At 35.4% G+C, this 21,819-nt stretch overlaps 1 protein-coding gene across 1 annotated transcript; it reads right to left on the bottom strand.

Moving 5' to 3' along the window:
• Positions 1–4,060: 4,060 nt before the first annotated feature.
• Positions 4,061–4,621, bottom strand: LOC108668509 (putative protein TPRXL; the record flags this gene model as incomplete). Its single annotated transcript, XM_018155741.1, has 1 exon — positions 4,061–4,621. A coding segment is annotated over one exon (561 nt), but the record flags the coding sequence as incomplete, so codon positions are not given.
• Positions 4,622–21,819: the final 17,198 nt, after the last annotated feature.

The raw sequence follows: 21,819 nt of genomic DNA, 5'->3' as shown, positions 1-21,819 counted from the left end.
TTTTCTGAGTGTAGGAGGGGTTATTGGTCGCTACTATGTTGTATGTGTGTTATAATAACATTAAAAAAATGTTTAGTATTTATGTCATTATTGACATAATGAGGTGTTTTCGGCTTCGATTAGGCCATGTTGGTCTTTCGCTAATTTTTAACCATGCGGCCACTTGTTGATTTCGATTAGAATTTTTCACAACCAGTTGTAGGTTTCGAACCTTCAATTCGCTGACCTCGACCACTAAGAACACGGCCACCCTGGACTTATTGTTCATATGTGTGTCTGGCTGTCGTCGAGTGAGGTTGTGCGGTGCTTGGTTCCTGTTCCTCGACTCTCCGTTTCACCAAACTTCTGCTGCCGTTCGTATACTGCTTTGCCTATTTCCTTGTTTTTGCAAACTGTGATGGCTAGTGATAATGAGAGTGATACCAACTCCACCTGTTCTGATGCTTCCATTGGTGTCGGTAGTGCCTCGATGCGCGAGGATTTGGAAAAGGTGGACAAGTTGCTGTCCTTCCTCAAAAACTACAGTCCTGAGAAGAGGAAAGCAGGTAGACCAGGGAAACTTTCTAACGTCGCTGCTAATACAGTGAATTTTGACAAGGTTATTAAAGTAGTGGATGCAATATACTCCCTCAATGTCAGAATGCTGAGCAAGCTTGAAAACCTAATATCTGCGAATTCGAAACTCAAGTGTGACGTCGACTTGATTGTTGAAAAGCAGGACACCTCTCCGAGTTATGCTGACGTGGTGTCTCGTAGCGTCTCATCACCTCAGGGATCCTCTGTTGAACGCCGCTCTGCTGCCCCCAGGAATGACGCAGGTGCCTCCAGAAATGGTGTGGTGAAATCTTTGGATCCTTCTATGTTGCGTTTGGAGAGACGACTCGATTGCGTTGAGCAGGAATCTCTTGTAAAAGTTATGGCCTGTCGTGGTGGTTTTGTCCTGTAGCAACGTCCTGCCTGACTTCTTTGATCAATCCACCTAAGAAATAGTTCATTTTTGTGTTAACTTTGTCATAGCCTTTTTGCTCCTTGTCAGTTCAACACCAGCCCTGTACCTGTAAACAATAAACTTGAATCACCGCTTACTCCAGCCTTTTTTGTACTTTTTGCCACTATTATGTTCATACTCGTCACCTATTACGCCTGCGAAGCTTTTTTATAGCTTATATAGGCCTTTCACCTGGAAGCATTTATTTCTAAATAGCATGTTTATTTTTCTCTTTCTATTGAGTCGTGCTGTGTTGCTTCTGTGTGTGAAAGAATAAAGAATAAAGAAGGATAAATAATTATGAAGTAATTGTATTTTATCAGATATTAATAGAATGAAGAGCATTATTTTCTTGGATTTTTGAAAAATAGACGTGCATCAAAAAGAAGCCATCATTTTATTAAATAAAAAATTTTATTCGCACAATATCCTGATTTGTTTTTTTATTCTTCGGTAAATACGATAGGAATGAAATTTCGGTAGAATGCATTAATAAAACAATGTGTAACAAATTTCTCTTAACACATGTATAATTAAGACGGAAAAATAATTATGTTCAGTAACCAAAGGACGAAGAAATGAACAGCGCAGTTCAGAAGCTGCGAGGTTAACACGACCGAGGCACGCAAGTTATGCCTTATGCACACAAGCAAACACAGAAGCTATTCAATAAAAACATGCGAAATCTATATTAAAATTCGTATATTCCTAGTCGAAATTCAGATTCCGTTCATGGGCGCCGGAGGCTCGCCATAGTCGCCTTAGAGGCAAATCAGACGCCAATCGGCCGCCTATCATATTCGGCTACTAATTGGGAGCCGTTTTCCGGAGTCACATGCCCAAGGAGCCGAATCTGCATTGGACGGCCGAAATAAGCGGCTGAACACACTGTCCCACGCTCACCCTGCTCAGTTGCTGACACGAGTTCTTAGCGCGAGCGTGACCAGCCCCTGATTCAGAAACCCAGACGATGCATGAGTAGGCGCACGAACTTCTACACGCGTGCGTTTCAACACTCATGCATTTCATGCACGTCAACGTGTGGGCATCAGGTGCTTATTTCCATCTTACAACCAGAACCTAAAGCGGACATCGAGCCGCTAATTTACACCGTTAGGTGAGCTTGGGGCGTCTCTGAGCCAGCGACTGACAGGAATCAAAATTTTGACAGAGTTATGGGTGCAGCTTTTAATTTAGACAATTTTGATTAACATTAGGTCAATTTTTGTTTAAAACTTCATATATTTTGTACAGCAGTCTAGCAATTTATGAATAATTTGTGCAATAGAATTCTTAAACATCATACTTCTTTTTTTTTTAATATACTAATTCTCCGTTTAAAATATACTGAAGAATTATTGGACGGCGATCGTTGGACATTGTATCGCCACTGAATCTTCGTCCAACGTTTTAGAATGGGTGAACCTTCGTTAATTGAAGGATTTTCTGCTCTTGATTGTGAAGGACGTTGCTGAATACTGTGTGTTTATTGATAAGGCCTTAATAGGCCTTAAAGATGGGCCATAAGGTCTTAATGAGACTTGAAGACGGGCCACAAGGCCAGCATGAGACTTGAAAACGGGCCATAAGGCCTACATGTGCCTTGAAGAAAGGCCAAATGGCCTAAAAGGCCTTGAAGATGGGCCGAAAGGCTTTAACAGCCCTTAAAGACCAACGTCCTCAAACTTAGGTCTATTTTATAGGACAGAAATCGACCTCCTTATCCATTTAAGTCTCCCCTCCTGATGTTAAAGTGATTAAATCCATGATAATTTGCGGGCCTCTTTCTTGCAGGCCTAGATTTGCATAGCGATAGAATAATTGTCTCATGTTTTAATGAGAACAATTGGTGGGAAAAACTGTAAAAAATAATGATAAGTGAGTTCAGAAGTTTCTTACCAAGGAAAAAAAGGCGCTACTACAAATATGGATCTTGTATCTTCAAAAGGAACACTATGAACATGGATCTTTCATCCACAAATGTATTACTCTTACATTGATCCTAAATAGTTTAAGGTAGGGGTATGAGCAAACAACTTAACTAGCTCCAACTATTATAATGAACAGTAGCAGAGCCGCATATTTCTAGTGCAGATATTTTATACATGAGAATCCTCATTAATTTTTCAAGGCTCGTAACAATTTACTGATTGCACAATAATTGATTCGAGGAACGCTATTGCAATATTTATGGTGTCATTTCTAATTGAGGTAATGAAGGTATAACATTCAATATTGCGTCTTAAATTCACCTGCGAAATTAAATTCTTATGATTTTTTCTTGTGAACTTTATAGTTTTTCATAAACATCACCATCACACGGATATTTTTCCATAAACGTCGCCATCTAATAAATAATTTTTTATTAGCATCCTGATTACCGATCGAAATAACAATAAAATGAAGTACATACATGTTTTCTGTCAAGTATACCATTTACATTTGCATTAGCCGACAAGGTTCACTAGGAGAAACTATGGATTAGATGTCATTAACAATTCTTTGATTTCATGTCCTAGCGTTTTCGATGTACAGTAGAATAAAAAAACAATAAAGTTTATGTTAAAAGAAACACACAAATCCGAATCTAATTCCAAACATCAAAGCTCCTGTTCTCACTCAAATGATTTTAATCGTAGAATAACAACTTCATGGGATATTTTTAACAGAATGTATTAAGGTATGACGTGGTGCGTAGCATTGATATGTAGAAGATATTCCCCACAAAGACTAACATTTTACTTGGAATATTTCAATGCCAATAGTTTTCTATAAACACTCTTTAATTCAAAGCAGAACATGCGTTGCACATAAGCATCAAATATATTTTAGAATATTTACCAAAATACTTAACAAAAACTTACAATAATCGCTATGATCATCAATACTTTCCCATAAATACCCACCTATTTAACAAAACATACGCAAACTATGAAAACTTATATGAATTATTTTACAGTTTTATGAAACGAAACGCTTAGTAGCTGAGGAGTTGTAAGTTCAGAACAGAGAAAATCTCGTATATATATAATTATTTATGATAATTAAGTCTAATTGGTCTCGTTATCAGAGCTACAGAGCACGCCTGATAACGCTTAATGTAACTCCCACGACATAGCGACGGGCTGGAGATGTTGAACTGGATGTTGACTGGATGGTGGACTGGATGTTGGACTGGATGGTGGACTGGATGTTGGACTTTTTGGATGTTGCATCTTCTGGATGTTGGACTGAATGTTGGACTTTTTGGATAATGGATCTTCTGGATGTTGGACTTTTTGGATGTTGGATCTTCTGGATGTTGGACTGGATGGTGGACTGGATGTTGGACTTTTTGGATGTTGGATCTTCTGGATGTTGGACTTTTTGGATGCTTGATCTTCTGGATGTTGGACTGGATGTTGGACTGGATATTGGACTGGATGTTGGACTGGATGTTAGACTGGATGTTGGACTGGATGTTGGACTGGATGGTGGACTGGATGTTGGACTGGATGTTGACTGGATGTTGGACTGAATATTGGACTGGATGTTGGACTGGATGTTGGACTGGATGTTGGACTGGATGTTGGACTGAATATTGGACTGGATGTTGGACTGGATGTTGGACTGGATGTTGGACTGGATTTCGGACTGGATGTTGGATAATATGGATAATATGTTTAATAAATCAATCTGGTTTGTCTCGCGTTATGATCAATGTTAAAAAGTTGCAACAAAAGCTAACAGCATTCTAATCAATACGTGATATTGTTAACTTCTCATTAATCTCCCTCGATACAAAAAAAAAGACCGTGATTCCAAAATTGCTAAAATGGTTCCTTTTTATGAATATTTTCGGCAGGAACATTTTCGTGGTACGATCAGGAAATTTCACGGAAAAGCATTTGAATTATTTAATTCCACAAACTACGAACTAAAAAGAATTGCATAAACACAGAAAAAGTGAAAAAATCATATTTCGATTGATTTTGAAAATCATGCAAGATGATACATTTTTATTGAATTGTTAACTTACTTTACTGCTAATTACTACATGACTAATAATCAGGACTTTTTTGTAATATCATTCAAGGATAAAGTCAATTATGTATACTTCTTTCACGAGTGCGTGAAAAAGCGTTCACAAAAAGTATCATTTTCTTTGGATCTCGTTGTGACTAACCAACTGCAAAATGTGCAGTTTGGCTAATGATAAGTAAAGATTGAAGGCCCTTTTGTGCATCATACAAGCATCAAAAACAAGATAATTAAGGAATGTGATAATAAAATGATAAACAAATGTCAAATATATGAATAAGCTTAGTTTGAGTTCGGTTTTCGTGCTTGATCTGATAAAGACAACACAAGTTTAATACCGTACAAAAATCTCTCGAAATTCATCTTTTGTTTCTCACATTTTGTGAATTCTGAATTATAACCACAGTATATTCAAATACTGTGGTTAGAATTGTAACCACAAATTCAAATGATGAACTAATTAAAACATTCACATCACGTTACATAAAATTGCTTGCGCGCTCGTCATTCCATGCAACCTTCAAGCGTCAACAAGATGTTGATAAAAAGTTTAATGCATTGCATAGGCGTTAATAATCTCTTAATCAAATGCCATCACATGCTTGATGCTGTCTAGAGCTACAAGAAGGGACAATTTTTGCGAATAAATTGTCTAACAAGAAATCTCCGCTTCTAGGATAAATGTTAGACTATTAATCATCGAAAATAATTGCTCTGCTGTAGCAAATCCTACGCGGATGTTGTATGTCTAAAAATGAATTTTTTTGTCTTTGAATACGAATCGATTTTCGGGTCTTATGTTCAATAAATCCTCCATAAACCCTGTATTTTTATTTTTTATTTTTAATTGATTTTTTGTTCGAGCCTTTGTCTTTGAATTAGATCCATATTTGCGTCTTCCGAATTTTTTTTTCAATTTAGAGACGAGTGTCGTGGATTTTTATAACCACCTTAACACTTGATTGGATAAAAAACTGAAGTTTGCACTGCATAAAGCGATCAGTTTTTCTGGCATTGAATTTATCAGGAATTTTCCTATTTTCAACTTTCTCACCGTAGCACTGATACGACCTTTTGATGCACAATATTGTTACGGCACGATCCACACAAGCGTAAAAAGTACATTGCAATTTGGACAATGATTAACTGGTTTTTATGAGTGTAAATGCTCACGTGAAGGTTAAACTGCTATGCATTCCGAGCGTTGACGGTCTGATATTTACGAGCTGTCGAAAATCCGTAGCCAGGTAGCTTTGTTGATTATTTTTGTTTTCTCTGATCATAAAATAACAGGAGCTAAAATATTATTTAAAAATATCCGCTTTAAGTCTAAAAGTCACCGGTTCTACTGAATATAAGGTGAACCTAAAAGTCACCGGGCGGATGTAATGATTATACGAAGAGTAAAAAGTCACTGGCCGGTTTAGGTAAATGGTGAATAGTGAAGTGTAGATAAAAGCCACCGGTTTGAGCGGGAGACATTTATTTACACGAACAACATTGAAGTATATCAACATCCAGTTTTTAGCTGCACTTTACCGTGTAGGTAATGAGAGCGTGTGCAAGGCCGAATTTTCTGGAAAAACCAATTCCCGATCATTCAATATGCATTGACAGCTTCACCATGAAAATTTCCGTATCTGGATGAATCTCTTGAATGAATCCAACACATATTTAGAAAAAAGGGCTTAGTTATATTGTCCAAATAGTGACACACTATCTCTTCAGCGCTAAAATTGACAGTTTCACTCATTTCTCTGAGTGCATCCCATAAACTGCACCGACCGAGTCATCATGACCTACTTATGATCGAAAGTTCTATCGATAGCCCTAAAATAAAATAAAATAAAATATAATATAAAATATTTTAATTACGAACTTCCAGGTGCGTGTATATCAACCCCTAATTAATATTAATATACTGTTATATATTCATTAAACTATAATACAATATAATATATATAATATTATAGGCATGTGAGAAATTAGATGTGAATCTTCCGCGTCAGAACATCAAAACGTGAAATGCATAAGCGTATTTTAGGAATATTTAAATGGAAAACTTGAGTTTATTGTTGAGTTAATGGAAGATTATTCCCAAGAATTTGAAGGATTCCAGATCTAACTAAAGTTTTATCATATAATTTTTCATACGATTTGAAAAAATGGCTAACATTCGTCGAACAGCTTTGTCACATTGCAATAATGAATTATTATGTACGTTCGGAGAAGTGACCATCAATAAAAAAATGGTTAAAATAAACTCCTAAACTACAGTTAGAAAAAATAGTTAGCAAAGCTCGGCAAAGCGGTCCAGTGGTTGAAGTTCAGAGCAAAATTTTAGCAGTGAGTTACGGGTTCGAGACCGGCAACAAGCAAGTCATTGGCACCGAAAGTTAATGTTGAGCATTTAATTCCGCAAAAAATTGCGTTCAAAAATTCAAAAAAGCTAACACTCTGCGCATTAAATTAAGTGCTGTGCCGTTGGCACTGCATAGCTGGACTTTGTCAGAAAAATCCACACAATGACCAAAAGTGCATAACTATTTGGATAAAGTCTCACACATTTTTCTGAGTGTATGGGTCAAGTCTCCAGGGCCTTTACTTTAAAAAAAAGTTAAGAGATCGTAAGTTCATCAGCCAATTATTGACGGCCTTTCAAGCAAAATCCACCAATCATAGACAAGAAAATATAGCGTAAGTAGTTACGTTCACATAGCGAGTTTTGAAAGTATGGTCCCTGGTCTTCTGCAAACGTATTTTCCGTACCCGTGGGAGGCGACGGGGTGCCATATCATGAAATTAAATATCCTCTGCAGGACTTAATGCACATGAACTCTGAACTCAAGTGAATGTACAAATAGTAAATACACAGGAACACAGTGACGCTGGAGATACGTAACGACTCCGACACGATTGTTAGCCGTTGGTAACGCACAGCGTAATTGTTAGCCGTCACCCAATACCCGGCGAATTTCTTGTTGGGAAAATCGAAGAGTAAGATTAAATTTCTCTCCGAAATCTTGCTGAGTTGAAAGGTCGTCTAAAATTCAACACGTGGCAGGGCTCTCTCTCTTGAACAAGCAAGGTTTTCATTAAACTTTAATCAACATTTCTTCAATTTATTCGCATTTTTGGATTATAATGCCATCCACACATCTTTTCACTTGCGAATTATTCTTCTATGGAACTCCAAACATTTATCCATTTCTTCCTTTTCTTCACACTTTGTCATTAAACTTCTTTGAAAGCTATAAACATTGATGCATTATAATTTTTTTGTAACCATTTTAAGTTTTCTTTGCTTTTAAGTTTTTAGTGAATTTGAGATTCACGCAAACGAGTGACATTATTACTTATATATTTTTTCGGCGCTTATATACTTTTTAAAGACTCGATTGTAATAGAGTGTTAAATGTTGTAATACAGTGTTTTGTGTTGTACTTTGGAGTTTCGTTTTCGGAAAATCTTCATATCATTGAGCCGTTAACTAGGTCTTTTTTCGACAAAGGTTTACAGTTAGACGTTTGAAATTTCTGGAGTAATTAGTTTTTACAAACGGTTCCTTATGACAATATGAAATTGTCACAAATCTACCATATGAAATTGCCACGTAGCTGCCATATGAAAATAGCCACGAAGCTGCCGTATGAAATTGCCACGTAGCTGCCATATGAAAATAGCCACGAAGCTGCCGTATGAAATTGCCACGTAGCTGCCATATGAAAATAGCCACGAAGCTGCCGTATGAAATTGCCACGTAGCTGCCATATGAAAATAGCCACGAAGCTGCCGTATGAAATTGCCACGTAGCTGCCATATGATTTTGTCATGAAGCTACCATATGAAATTGTCAAGCGCTTAAATATGTAAAACATTCACTAATTTCGTAGTTGCTATTGTGCAAGTAAATGTGGGTGAATGACATAATAGACAATTTTATCATCACCGTAAATGTTACGATGTTAATAGCTATTTCTGAAGTCCTTGTAAGCATCGCCTCTAAAGAAAAAAGTTTACGATAAAAGCGACTTAACATCAAATTCAAAATTATTTATTATACGGCACCATTGAATCCGCATAACTTCTTATAATGGTACCTCCTAAAACACTTATAATTGAAATCCTTATAAGTCGGAATAATCCTGATCTCTACGATGCATTTTTTTTTAATCTGGGTAAATTAAAGTGAAGAATATGCAAATGAGCTCGTGAAGAATGTGTATATATGTCTATTCGGACCACTATTATAGGAATAATGAGAACCACCAGCCGGTCATTAACTATTCTAATCAAAGCGAACTTGACATGTAAGTTGCTATGTGATCCAATTCTTTCTTACGCTGAAAATATAAAAGAGTGAAAATAGTAAAATATTGAATTAACACCGTCTCAATCGAAGAAAAAATTTTAACTAAATTACAAATGTTCTGAAAATATGCACACAAATTTTTTACTGCAGAAAGCATAACACGTTATTGGACGAAAATTCAAATTTTTCATTGGGCATTGACGTGTATAACAATTGTCATTCGAATGTAACCTTTAATTGCTTGTTAATTTAGAATAATCAACCTACATCCATGATAATAACGACAGATTTTAACATGAAAAACGCTCCACGAAGAGAAAACTATTGCGATATACAATATTTAATACATGTATATAACTTTCACTACTAGTTTATAATACAATAAATACGAAAACGATTTTTTAAGATTAAGTTAACAGGCCGTCTTGAAAAAGGAAAGTTCTTTTTAATTAGCAAATTTTGGAAAAACTTCTACTCTTTGATGACACTGCTAACGAACCTGACAAAATTCGATTGGTGAAATTTAACGCTGAATTTAGTTTCATTCAGAATTCTGTTGCATGCAGTATTTGGTTTTATGTGGAATTCGATAGCATTCAGAATTCAGTGGCATGTAAATTTCGGTTGCAGGCATAATTTGGTTAAAATATGGGTTTAGTTGCTTCCTAAAGTAGATTGCTCGCTTAAATTGGTTGTATGCTGAATTCAGTTGAAATCTGATTTCAGCTAGTCGCATGCTGAGTTGGTTCGTATGCTGAATTCTACTGCACGTTGAAGTAAATTGCAATCTGACATCGCTTGCAAGCCAAATTCAAATGCATGCTGAATTCGGTTGCACGCCAAATTCAATTGCATGCTGAATTCGGTTTTATACTGAATTCGGTTGTATGCTGAATTCGTTTGCATGCTGAATTTGGTTGCAAGCCAAATTCAATTGCAAGCTGAATTTGGTTGTAAGCTGAATTCGTTTGCATGCTGAATTTGGTTGCAAGCCAAATTCAATTGCAAGCTGAATTCGGTTGTAAGCTGAATTCGTTTGCATGCTGAATTTGGTTGCAAGCCAAATTCAATTGCAAGCTGAATTCGGTTGGATGCTGAATTCAATGGCATGCTGAATTTGGTTGCAAGTCAAATTCAATTGCATGCTAAATTCGGTTGTATACTGAATTCAGCTGAATGCTGAATTCGTTTGCATGTTGAATTCGGTCGCGGGATGCTTCCACGTAACAGAATTTTGCTCGAGTTGAGAGCACGGTTGGCTGAGCAGGAGTGAATGTATGGAGAAACATTGGCTGCATTTAATGGAAACCTCATGTTGAAGACCTGCTAACGCTAGCTGCTCACAGCATGACGCCCATCTTTACAATTTCTCTCTCCAGCGCCAAATAAATTAAAGCCAGGCAAATAAACCCAGTATGTTAATGCCTTCCCGAAGTAAAGGTTAAGGTTTAATCAAAATCATAACACTGAGGGTGCCTGCGGATTATCTACGCATAAAAAAGCTCGAATGTTCTTACCGTGAAATCTCTCTTAGAAAAAATCTGTTCCTTGACCTAAGGCCTTCGAGATTTCGTGGGCACTTTATCCTTATACCCTTTCATTAATCAATGCACACTCGAGCTTTGATTGTACGTTGTACAGTCGTCATAAAATAATTTGAGCTTCCAGTATCATAAAACGATTGGATATGTAATTGTATGGAGAACACTTTACAGTCGCCAGAAATAACTGGAGATTCGAATGTACAGTTTACATTCGTTAAATTATAACTGCTGCTCTGATTGCAGTGTATAGTTATCAGAAAAATAATTGAAACTCCCAGTGTACAGTACCACAGTCGTCATAAAATAACTCGAGCTTCTACTGTACATTTTACAGTCATCAGAAAAATAATTGAAGCTTTCAATTTACATTGCACAGTTGTCAGAAAATAACTGGAGCTTCCAGTGTACAGTCGTCATAAAATATCTCGAGCCTCATCTGTGCGGGTGTCGCAAAATCCCCGTAGATAACGCAAACAAATTGCTCTTGGTGGTCAACGCATTTGAAGCGTCATTTACAAGGAGTTAACAAATGCGAACAGATGAAATACTTCCCTTAATGATAAGAAAGCTGGCGAGAGGTGCTTGCTTTACTTCATATAAACGGAGCTAAAGGTCGTCGCTCGAGATTAGCTTCGCAATTTTAAGTGGTAATAAGAGACGACAAACAGCATGTTGAGCGAAATGAGATCAAGAGGTCAGGAAATATACAAGTGACAACACAGAAGAGTCATTTATACAGGCACTTCTCAAGGTTCAGGCCTTGAAACACAAACGTTAACCTTGTGAGTGAGGGTTAAATTGAGGGAAGGTTAACCTGGTTAACTTCCTTATCCTGACAACGCCATGATGAGGAAGCGTGGGTAGGGCCATTGCGCTTAGACGGAACTAAAATAATAAATCGGAATGGAAGGCAATATATATATATAATTTTATATCAATAATTGTAGCATTGCAAGCGTTAGGCTGTGAAATTATGCTCCTATTTCTTTGAGATTGACTATAGCATTACAGCCTTAGCCTGAGGAATATTACGCCACAATTTCTTTGATATCAACCGTGGCATAGCAAGCGTTATCCTTGCGGCATTACGCCACTATTTCTTAATTTCAACTGTGGCATAGCAAACGTTACCTTGTGGCATCACGCCACTATTTTTTAAGATCAACCGCGGCATTATGCCACTATTTCTTAATTTCAACCGTGGCATTGCCAGGAGTAAATAGTAGATCATTGTCATAAATTTCAGTGATAACTTCCTGGTCAGTCTTAACGTCCGACGCAAAATTAACAACCAGCATCGTTGAGTCGTGCGTTGCGTGATAATCTACATATTTAAACGATGGTCTGAATTGTTTTGGACGGATGGATGAAATGTTATTGAATGGACAGATGAATAGAAGGTAATAACATTTATAGTATATCTCCTGATATCTTTTCAATGCGTTGCGTGATAATCTACATATTTAAACGATGGTCTGATTGTTCTGGACGAAGCAATGAAATGTAATTGAATGGAGAGATGAATAGAAGGTAATAACATTTAGTATATCTCCTGATATTTACAGTTAAACATGTATTTCTATATTGTAAACCATGACATTTGTACAAACCTACTATACGTATTTTTACTTTTAAAATTTAGTAAATATAAGTTCATTCAATTACCAGCTAGTAAATTTAATTCGATTCTGTTGACATGTGATAGAGGCAATTTTTTTAAAATCATTCTCATAAGCTTATCAATTTGTAATGAATTCAAACAAATTCGGCGTGCATTTTGAAATATGAGTTTGAGCTGTTTTTAGTGTAACATGATTGTGAAAAAAATACTAACCTTTTTTCAGAAGTAATTTCTGTGGTTATAATAAGTTTATGAACTTTTCATTTAAATACTTATATTGAACTAGTTTAAACCGCGCTTACTTAAAGTTATTCATCATAACATGACGCAAGACAAGCAGATCGAAACATTGTTATCATCTGTACAACATGAACTTTAATTCAACATTCATTATTCTCGTCGAATTTCATGTTGCAAGGAATATTTTAATTTGAGGTTTGAATTCACAAACCAAAACAGATTCAATAGTTTCATGCGGATGATGTGCCAAAATTTAAAGTCGAATTTGTTAATGACGAAAAATAAGAACATTCTGGACGAATAACATTGAAGAAAAATAAAATAAATTAAATATACTATGCAGACACCGGAAAACTTTGCAAATGAGGTAGAAATCTATGTCAAATGCTATGGCTAAACTTATTCAATATTATTGTTAATGACCATGACTTCGTGATTTTTTATGACAAAAACAAATGTTTGATAATTTGCGTGAATGGTAATGAAGTATATATGAAGAGGAGGCCTCAACGCGTGTAAAAGAGTTATCCTGGTTGCTGCGACAGCGCTGAGCGTTTAAAATAAGGATATTTGATATTTATATTAGTAATTTATATGTTGGTCGTTTTTATTTATGATGATAATAGTCATTTATATACAATTTTTACTATTTTTATAACTAAATTGATCTTTTAAACTAGCATAGGTTTACTATCCAGCATGAATGTTCGCTCATTCTTTGATCAGGGTGAAAAAATTTTTAAAGTGTCAAACTTATGCGAAGTTTAATAGGATGATTAGATTTGTTTCTATTATCGATTTGGCAAAATGTTTCAATTAGTGTTATAGAAACTTGGTTGAAGGAAGAGGCAGTCATGCAAATTTCGGATGGCATAGTTCTTTCATTTATTCGAAATACTATTAATTAGACTGTCAATAAATATCTATGTTTTTCATGAGGATGAATTCATTATGATTTCACTACAATATCGCTGCATGAATTGGGATTGAAAACTTTGCTTTCTCCCATTTCGAGACATTCATACTCTCAAATTTACAATGATATTTCTTCTTAAACAGTAAGTTTAATCTCAAACCCCTATAATGTCTTATAGAATTCATAACAACGTTGTCACCTAAATTATCAGTAAACTTTTCACTGCCCACCCTCTAATTTCTTTGTAGGGTTCACAATTTTATTCTTACCTGAATTTTCGTTTAATTTTTACAGCCCATCCTAATAATTTCTTCTTAATTAATAATTTTATCTTCTTTTAATAATTTCTTATAATGCTGCGATACTCTTTGTATTCGCAGTCAACTTTTTACTGATTATTTTGTCATGATTAACTACGTTCCTATTTACTGATTTCCAAGTTAACATTTTACTGCCCACTAATCTATTTCCTGCTTACCTTTCATTGTGCCATTTAAGCCCAAAATTTCAACCTGAAAAATTTCACTGACTGCTTGCAATCAATTCCATAGGCAGAGTCAAAACTTAAGCAACCCGATGCTCACTCAGACAGCACAACAAATGTGTTAGAATGATCTCAAATCAGACAGAACTAAAACTTCGAGTTTTATTAATCTCAAGTCAGTAAGACCGAACTATAACTACGATTTATAATAATTTCAACTCTAACTGAAGAAAAACTACGAGTGTTAATAATCTCGAGTCAGTAAGACCGAACTATAACTACGATTTATAATAATCTCAACTCTAACTGAAGAAAAACTACGAGTGTTAATAATCTCGAGTCAGTAAGACATAACAAAAACTACGAGTTTTAATAATCTCGAGTCAGCATGACAGAACTAAAAATACGAGTTAAAATAATCTCAACTCCAATATAACTAAAACTACGAGTTAGAATAAAATCAAGTCTGGCCTTGATAGCCGAGAGAGGATCACTGATCGAACACTATTAAAGTTTTTTATACTCACATCAGGGGGCTGGGCTCTAGAGATACTGTCCCCCAAGGGAAGATTGAAACATACTTAAGGATATTTTAGATGCGTAGTAAATGCATTCAAATGCGTAGATGATTCTTCCCGCTATCATAGACGCTGATGGTTCATGATGCGTAAGACGATGCAGACGATTCTTTGTGCGTTCAAAGACGTGGATTGCGAATGATTCTTCGTACGTTAACAGACGTTGTTGGTTCATGATGCGTTAGACGATGTAGACGATTCTTTGTGCGTTCAAAGACGTGGATTGAGAATGATTCTTCGTACGTTAACAGACGTTGTTGGTTCATGATGCGTTAGACGATGAAGACGATTCGTTGTACATTCAAAGACGTGGATTGCGAATGATTCTTCATGCATTTAAAAAACATCGATTGTTTGTTGTACGTTCAAAGGCGTCGATGGTATTTCGTGCATTAAAAGACATGGGCGGTTCTTCGTCTAATCAATAACATTGGCGAATCTTCGTACGTTCAAAAACATCGAGGTTCTTCGAGCGCTTCATTGATTCATTACTCATTTTCTTTTGAATGTTCGAATTCTCTATTTATGCTCGTTTAATTTTGTATTTAAAATTGAAAATTGCTCCTTTAATTTTTTCAGAATACATATATTATGCATTGACCGCTGCATAAATTTTTCATAGAATTATTATTGAATGCGTTTGCTGGGAGCGTGCAATATTGTATTATTGTATTTTGTATGGTATATTTTCTACAATTATCTATCAGCCAATATTTTGGCGACCCTGATGCTCGACAGTCAAAGAACATTTATTCAACACGAACTCGGGGCAAGTTATTGTGCATTCAAATATTCATGGGGAATTTTTACCGTGAGAACTGATGAAACATTTATTGTGATTTAAAACACGATGCACATTCCAATTTTGAATATTCTATATTTAACTTGAAATCTGAATCGACATATATTCGAATATTTGCTAACAAATAACATCACGTAAGCGCACGTTCAAATGCTCGATAAATACCGTAGTTAAAATAATGACAAAGTTTATTAGTATTTTCAGTGCAAAGGAAATAGATTAAAAGATACAATTACATAACTAAGAATGATATCCTTACATAAATCACGAAAAGTTGGGTTCAAATATTAAAAACTAAATTATATTATGAAAGCGCCGAAGAAATAATGATAAAAATCAATATCATGAAAACATGTGTTCTTTTTTCATTGACTAAACCAAATATACATTGAAATATACATTAAATAAATCAAATATACATGAATATACATTATATATACATCAAATATACATATACATCGAGATCAAATATACAAATACTTGCACAGGACTTGTAGCAATGTTAGCCCCTCCCTGTCACCGCTGAACAGGCAGTTTGTGTTGCGATGGAATTGCATCTTCCATGGCATCTCGGATACTTTTTCTTGTGCCATCAATTTGCAGCTAAAAAATATTTATCCCTCGAGTCCTAAGGAAGAATGAAAAAAAGCTCGTTGCAGTAAAAAGATATCCACTCGTACCCCCAGCCAACATTGGCCTCCGTGTTCACCGACTAGAAAAACCAAACTAAGCTTCATGTTTCGGCGATATATTTTTCGGAAATTTTGTGTGAGTGTGTTTAACTTTGAGCTCGAGCGATGATGGCTGTGTAATACATAAGAGAACCTTGTGTTTTCCAGCCATAGACGAAGGAAATGCTCGTGATATAAGCCTTAATTCAGAATAAAATATCGCATCGTGGATGCAGAACGCTTCTCAGCCCTGAAGGTCATACGTTGCTTGTCCGCGTTCATGGAACGCTCGGTAAATCCACACATGGTTTACACATCGCTCTCTCATACAACACACATTCAACACACGGCTTGCTAATCATATCTAATATCAGGAGAAAAGTGCAACACGAAAGGTCGATGAATTTAAATTTTGTTCTAAAACTCATAAAAGATTTTTTAGACTGTGGCATGCGGCATGGAAGGTTGGCGCAGTGGCACAGGCAACCGCCACAACCGACGCCTAAGATATCTTGAGTCTGCCAGCGCCGCGAGCTATGTTGCCACTCCGCCCCGACCCGGCGAGCCAGCATTAGGTACCATTCTTACTCCTACAGTCCTACTCATATGCTGTCCTACTCCTATACTACTCATAAACTATCTTACTCCTACTCATATGCTGTCCTACTCCTATATTACTCATATACTATCTTACTCCTACTAATATGCTGTCCTACTCCTACTTATGCTGTCCTACTTACATACTATCTTACTCCTACTCATATGCTGTCCTACTCCTATACTACTCATATACTATCTTACTCCTACTCAAATGCTATCCTACTCCTTTACTAGTCATATACTATCTTACTCCTACTCATATGCTATTCTACTCCTTTACTAGTCATATACTATCTTACTACTACTCATATACAATACTACTCTTATACTCTTCAAAATAAACGCTAATAATAGGGAACAGATATAAAAAGAATAATCAAAAACTCAGGACAACATAATAGTACACCGTTTGGCAGCATCACAATTTTTTTCCTCTACTCATATGTACAGACACTGCTCTTCGCCATATTTATTATTAATAGTGAACAGAATTTATTTGAATAATCAACAATTCATGACATCAGACAACCCGACTGCCACATCATCTGTACTGTGTCGGTTATACCAACGCTTGTCTTCAAATAAACTTCAATAAAAGTGAAAAGAATTGAAAAAAAGTAAAAAATCATTTTTAAAAAGTTCAGTTAATGAATGTAATTTTGCGACAGCGCATTCTGTTTTGAGACTATAGTTATTTAATGTAAGATTCAGAAATAATTGTTAATATCATGAATAATCTTATCACAATTAATGTGTTAAGATTATTAACATTAACATAACATATTAACTATAATCGTGAGTACTATGTACGTAGTACTGATCGAAACGTTCTTGCACAACTATTACAAAATTTTGATAACGATTATTGGCGATTATTATTATTATTATTTGATTAAGTTCGCCTTGAAGCAAAGTACAAAAAGTACAACTCAGAGCGATTTAAGTACAAGTAATTTATGCATATTTGCAGAAATAAACCATGCAGCCCAGAGCATCATTGAGATAATCATTTTAATTTATAATCAGCTTGATGCGATGAAGAAACATTAGAAAAACAATTGTCTTCGTGGCTTTAAGATCAAAACTAATAACTATTAGCAAACCAGGGCATGTTCATGATGTCACGGACTCAACACTCAGGATTTAATTCTCTGTTTTAATTTCTAACAAAATTTATAAATTAAATAATTAATAGAGCCCAGTTAGAATATCTAAAAGCCATCAGTTCGAATTGCGCTAATCTAATCACGTATCCAGACGTTTACTTGTAAATAAAGGGTCTTATATACGGGGAAAGTACAGTATTGGCTGATAGAATTAACTGCTAGTACTTTTCACTTCAAATATCGTGCTATTTCCTTTTAACTTTTAGCTATAATTTTGGACGATTTAGATAAAATTTACAATTAGAAATACAAATTGTTAATTTTTCTTCCAAGTCTTAGCCCGATATTCTAAGTGAAAAGACTATCCAGCTAATACTTTAACTTAAGAAATCGTATGGGGTTTGGGATTAGTGTCTCGGAAAAAAATTGCAGAGATAAATGCACCTGACGTGCATTTCATTTCATTTATGCATGGTACAAATTAATCAAAAAAGTACTCGTGTATAGTGTTGATTTTTTAGATAATTCGTGTTTGATCACTACATGTAGGTATCTTGTTGCTATGCATTAATTACGCGATATTTCATTTTATAAAGATTGCAAGTTTATGGTCAGTGACTCTAGGTTATTGGGTGACCACAGAAATCTTTTTGAATATTTGTGAAACTAAAAATGTTGTAGAAATATTACCGCCTAAAATATGGCATCTCAAAGTATGCTATCCGTGATTTAAAATATTGTCGGCATTTTCTAATTAATAAATTCTGTGATTATTAATAATTTACAGGTTCCGAAGCCTTCTTTGCAAAATAAATAGGTAGGTCTATACGAATAGTAACAAACTTTTTGCTCGTAGCACTGATACGCGGTTTTTCGAGCCCTACAGGCTCAGTGTGACACAAACAAAGGCAAAGAGTGCATATATATTTGGACAAATTCCCATTCACTTTTCTAAGTATGTGTTGGCAATAAATTATCTTGTGCAATAAGAAGAACGTGAAGGCACATGAGAAGGCTTTCGTGTATGGCGAAGTTATTAAAAAGTGCATCGATATTTGGACAAAATCTCACTCATTTTTCTTGGTATGTGTTGGCAATAAAAAAAATAAGAAGAACGTGAAGGCTCATGAGAAGGCTCTCGTGTATGGCGAAGTTATTAACATAATCTTGAAGACCACAGCTAATGGCTGCCATTTTAATGGCGGCTCTCATACTGGGCTCTCAGCTGCCCCCACCTACGCAACCTCACGGATTGCAAGTATAATTCTAAAATATAATACATGCATTATTGTTGCATGATTTTATTTAACTGAAACTCTTACAATAATATCCGATGATAAAAATCCCTAATGCACTAGTATTATTAGTAGTAATAATGCACTAATAATAATATGATACTAGTGCATTAGTAATATAATAATAATAGTAGTACTAGTAGTAATGCACTTGAAACTTTGTATTTCGATTTATCTTTAAGCATTTAGGTTTTCAGACATGAATGTTAACATTATTTCTCCTCGCTTGTATATTTCATTTATTTTGGATGTTATTAACACATTTAAACATTGGGTTCAACACATTAGAACCATTAACACCTTCAAAACACTAGTTTAAACAAATTATGAATTTCGGGCGTTTTTCAGCAGATTTTCACCTCCAAGTCAGGCGGCAGAATTTTATCAGCAGGGTATTCAAAATCTGGTGCCGCTTTATGACAAGTGCCTCAATATACACGAAAATTATGTAGAAAAGTATATTAACGTACAGGCTTTAATGTAAAAATAAAATTATTGTGATATCTTTTCATGTTTTTTTCTTTACGTTCCAAAGCGGTCCTTACTTAAAAAACATGCATCGAAAAATATACCCAATACCGTCCAAGGAAAAACAAAGGCTTTCAAAAACAGCTCATGTGAGACGCATGCAAATTTCATTGATCGGCCGATAAATTGCAAAGAGTTATGAGGATTGAAGATTATGAGTACGGGATTGAAGATTATCAGACGAGAGGACGTATCATCAACGACTGATGGTATGGTCCCATCAATGCATTGTAAAAAATAATGCTTGGGAAATCACCGGCTTCTGTATGGAAATCGATGATTAACTTCAAATATTCGCAGGATTAACAGCCGTCTTGAATATGTGGATGGAATAAGTGAAAATGTGGCATAATAAAAATGTGGCACAAGCAAAAATGCAGAGGAAGCAAAAGTATGGCATTAGCAATAATGTGGCATTAGCAATAAGAGAAGATGTTACATGAGCGAAAATGTGGCACAAGCGAAAATGTATCGGAAGCAAAAATTTGGCATTAGCAGTAATGTGGCGTTAGAAAAAAGTGGCATAAGTAATAATGTGGCCCAAGCGAAAATGTGGCATAAGCGAAAATGTGGCACGAGTGAAAATATGGCATAAGCTGCAGCCACAGCACGCAAGCATCGGCGTTTATAGGTGTTTTATAGGCGCTTTAAAGAGGCAGTCAAGAGTTAAAACATTTTAACAAGTTTAAACAGTCAATAGTTTAAACATTTCCTTGCGCAAAACGAACGTGCAGGCTGTTCTTCTGTTTACGCGTGATCATCGAAAGCGATGGAAAATTCCAATATTCTTCAATGTCTTCATACATCGTCCAAAGTTAACGTCCAAAGATCTTCGATGTTTGTAAGATTTTCAGGATCGAAAATTCAATGCTGATTAAAAGCTCCACAACGATCGTACGAACCGATGATAAAAGTGGTTAATATAAGTCATTGGTTAATGATTAATAAAGGTTAAAGATTTATCTTTATAAAGCTATGTGCTGATGAGTTGAATTTACGTCGTCAGAATACAATTATTTATAAATATCCATTTGGTAATGCGTGGTGTAAGAATTTCGAAATATTATCTTCCTTATTCATATTATTCTTCAAACCAGCGTTGCAGAATTCGATAGATATTACTGCAATGGAGAAGCACCAATCTTATTTTCTGGGGATGAATTTGTTTCAATAACAGTATCGTGTTTCCTGGCACGCTAGAATGAGATTTGCAGAAAAATAATTCAATTTAAATTTTATATTGTTAATCAGTTTCATGTATATATTTATGTTTATTTTGATTTTCCCCGCATCTCTATGAACTGAACAACGTAAGAAAAGAAATTATACGAGAAAACAATATTTCTTAGAAAGAAAAAACTTTTTCTAAGAAATATTATCACATTATAAAGTGCGTGTAAACGGCTGACACTATTCTACACAAAACGATAATAATTGACAGACCTTCAAACGATTAAAAGCGACATTCTTCTGAAAAATCATCGCAAACAAAAATAATTATATATACGCCTATTAAGGAGACTCCATAAACTTCTATAATAACCTCTATTTAAAATTATAGGTGAGCCATCAAAGGCGATTTTTAGTCCATTAAGAAGCTGTGTTCAGACATTTCGCCTTTCAAAAAGCATGATGAAAATGTTACATTTTTCTTGTCGGTAGAACTTTGCCCTTTCGTGCAACGAGGCGGTCAGTGCACGGCAGAATTTTTCCAATTCACGGAACTGAAAATTATTTCATAGTCTTCGGCGCCCGACCAAGAAACGGACAAAAATCACCGATGAGCTACTCAAGATTTCCCAACGAAAACGTTCAGGTGTAAAGTGTATGGAATTATGTGCACGCTAGAATGTGATTTGCAGGAGAAAAACCACTGCAGAAAATGGCGCTAAAAATATCTCTGAACTCTGTTTCATGTAGAATAAATTCACCAGGGCAAGATACTCGAGACGAAGGAAAAGTAACATTGAAACAAAAAATAATAATAACTTTATTTTATTTCTCTGCCGATGGTGGCTTTAGACTTTGGAAGATACGTTTCTTGTCGTTTAGTTTAACGAAATATATTTATATTTTTAGTGTTTCACAGTGCACTGAGTTATTAGTGAACGGAT

This window comes from Hyalella azteca, unplaced genomic scaffold (genome assembly GCF_000764305.2).
Source record: "Hyalella azteca isolate HAZT.00-mixed unplaced genomic scaffold, Hazt_2.0.2 contig8054, whole genome shotgun sequence".
In the NCBI taxonomy this organism is placed as follows: domain Eukaryota; kingdom Metazoa; phylum Arthropoda; class Malacostraca; order Amphipoda; family Hyalellidae; genus Hyalella; species Hyalella azteca.
Note: the sequence above shows the minus strand (reverse complement) of the source record. Positions and strands in the feature narration are given on the sequence as shown.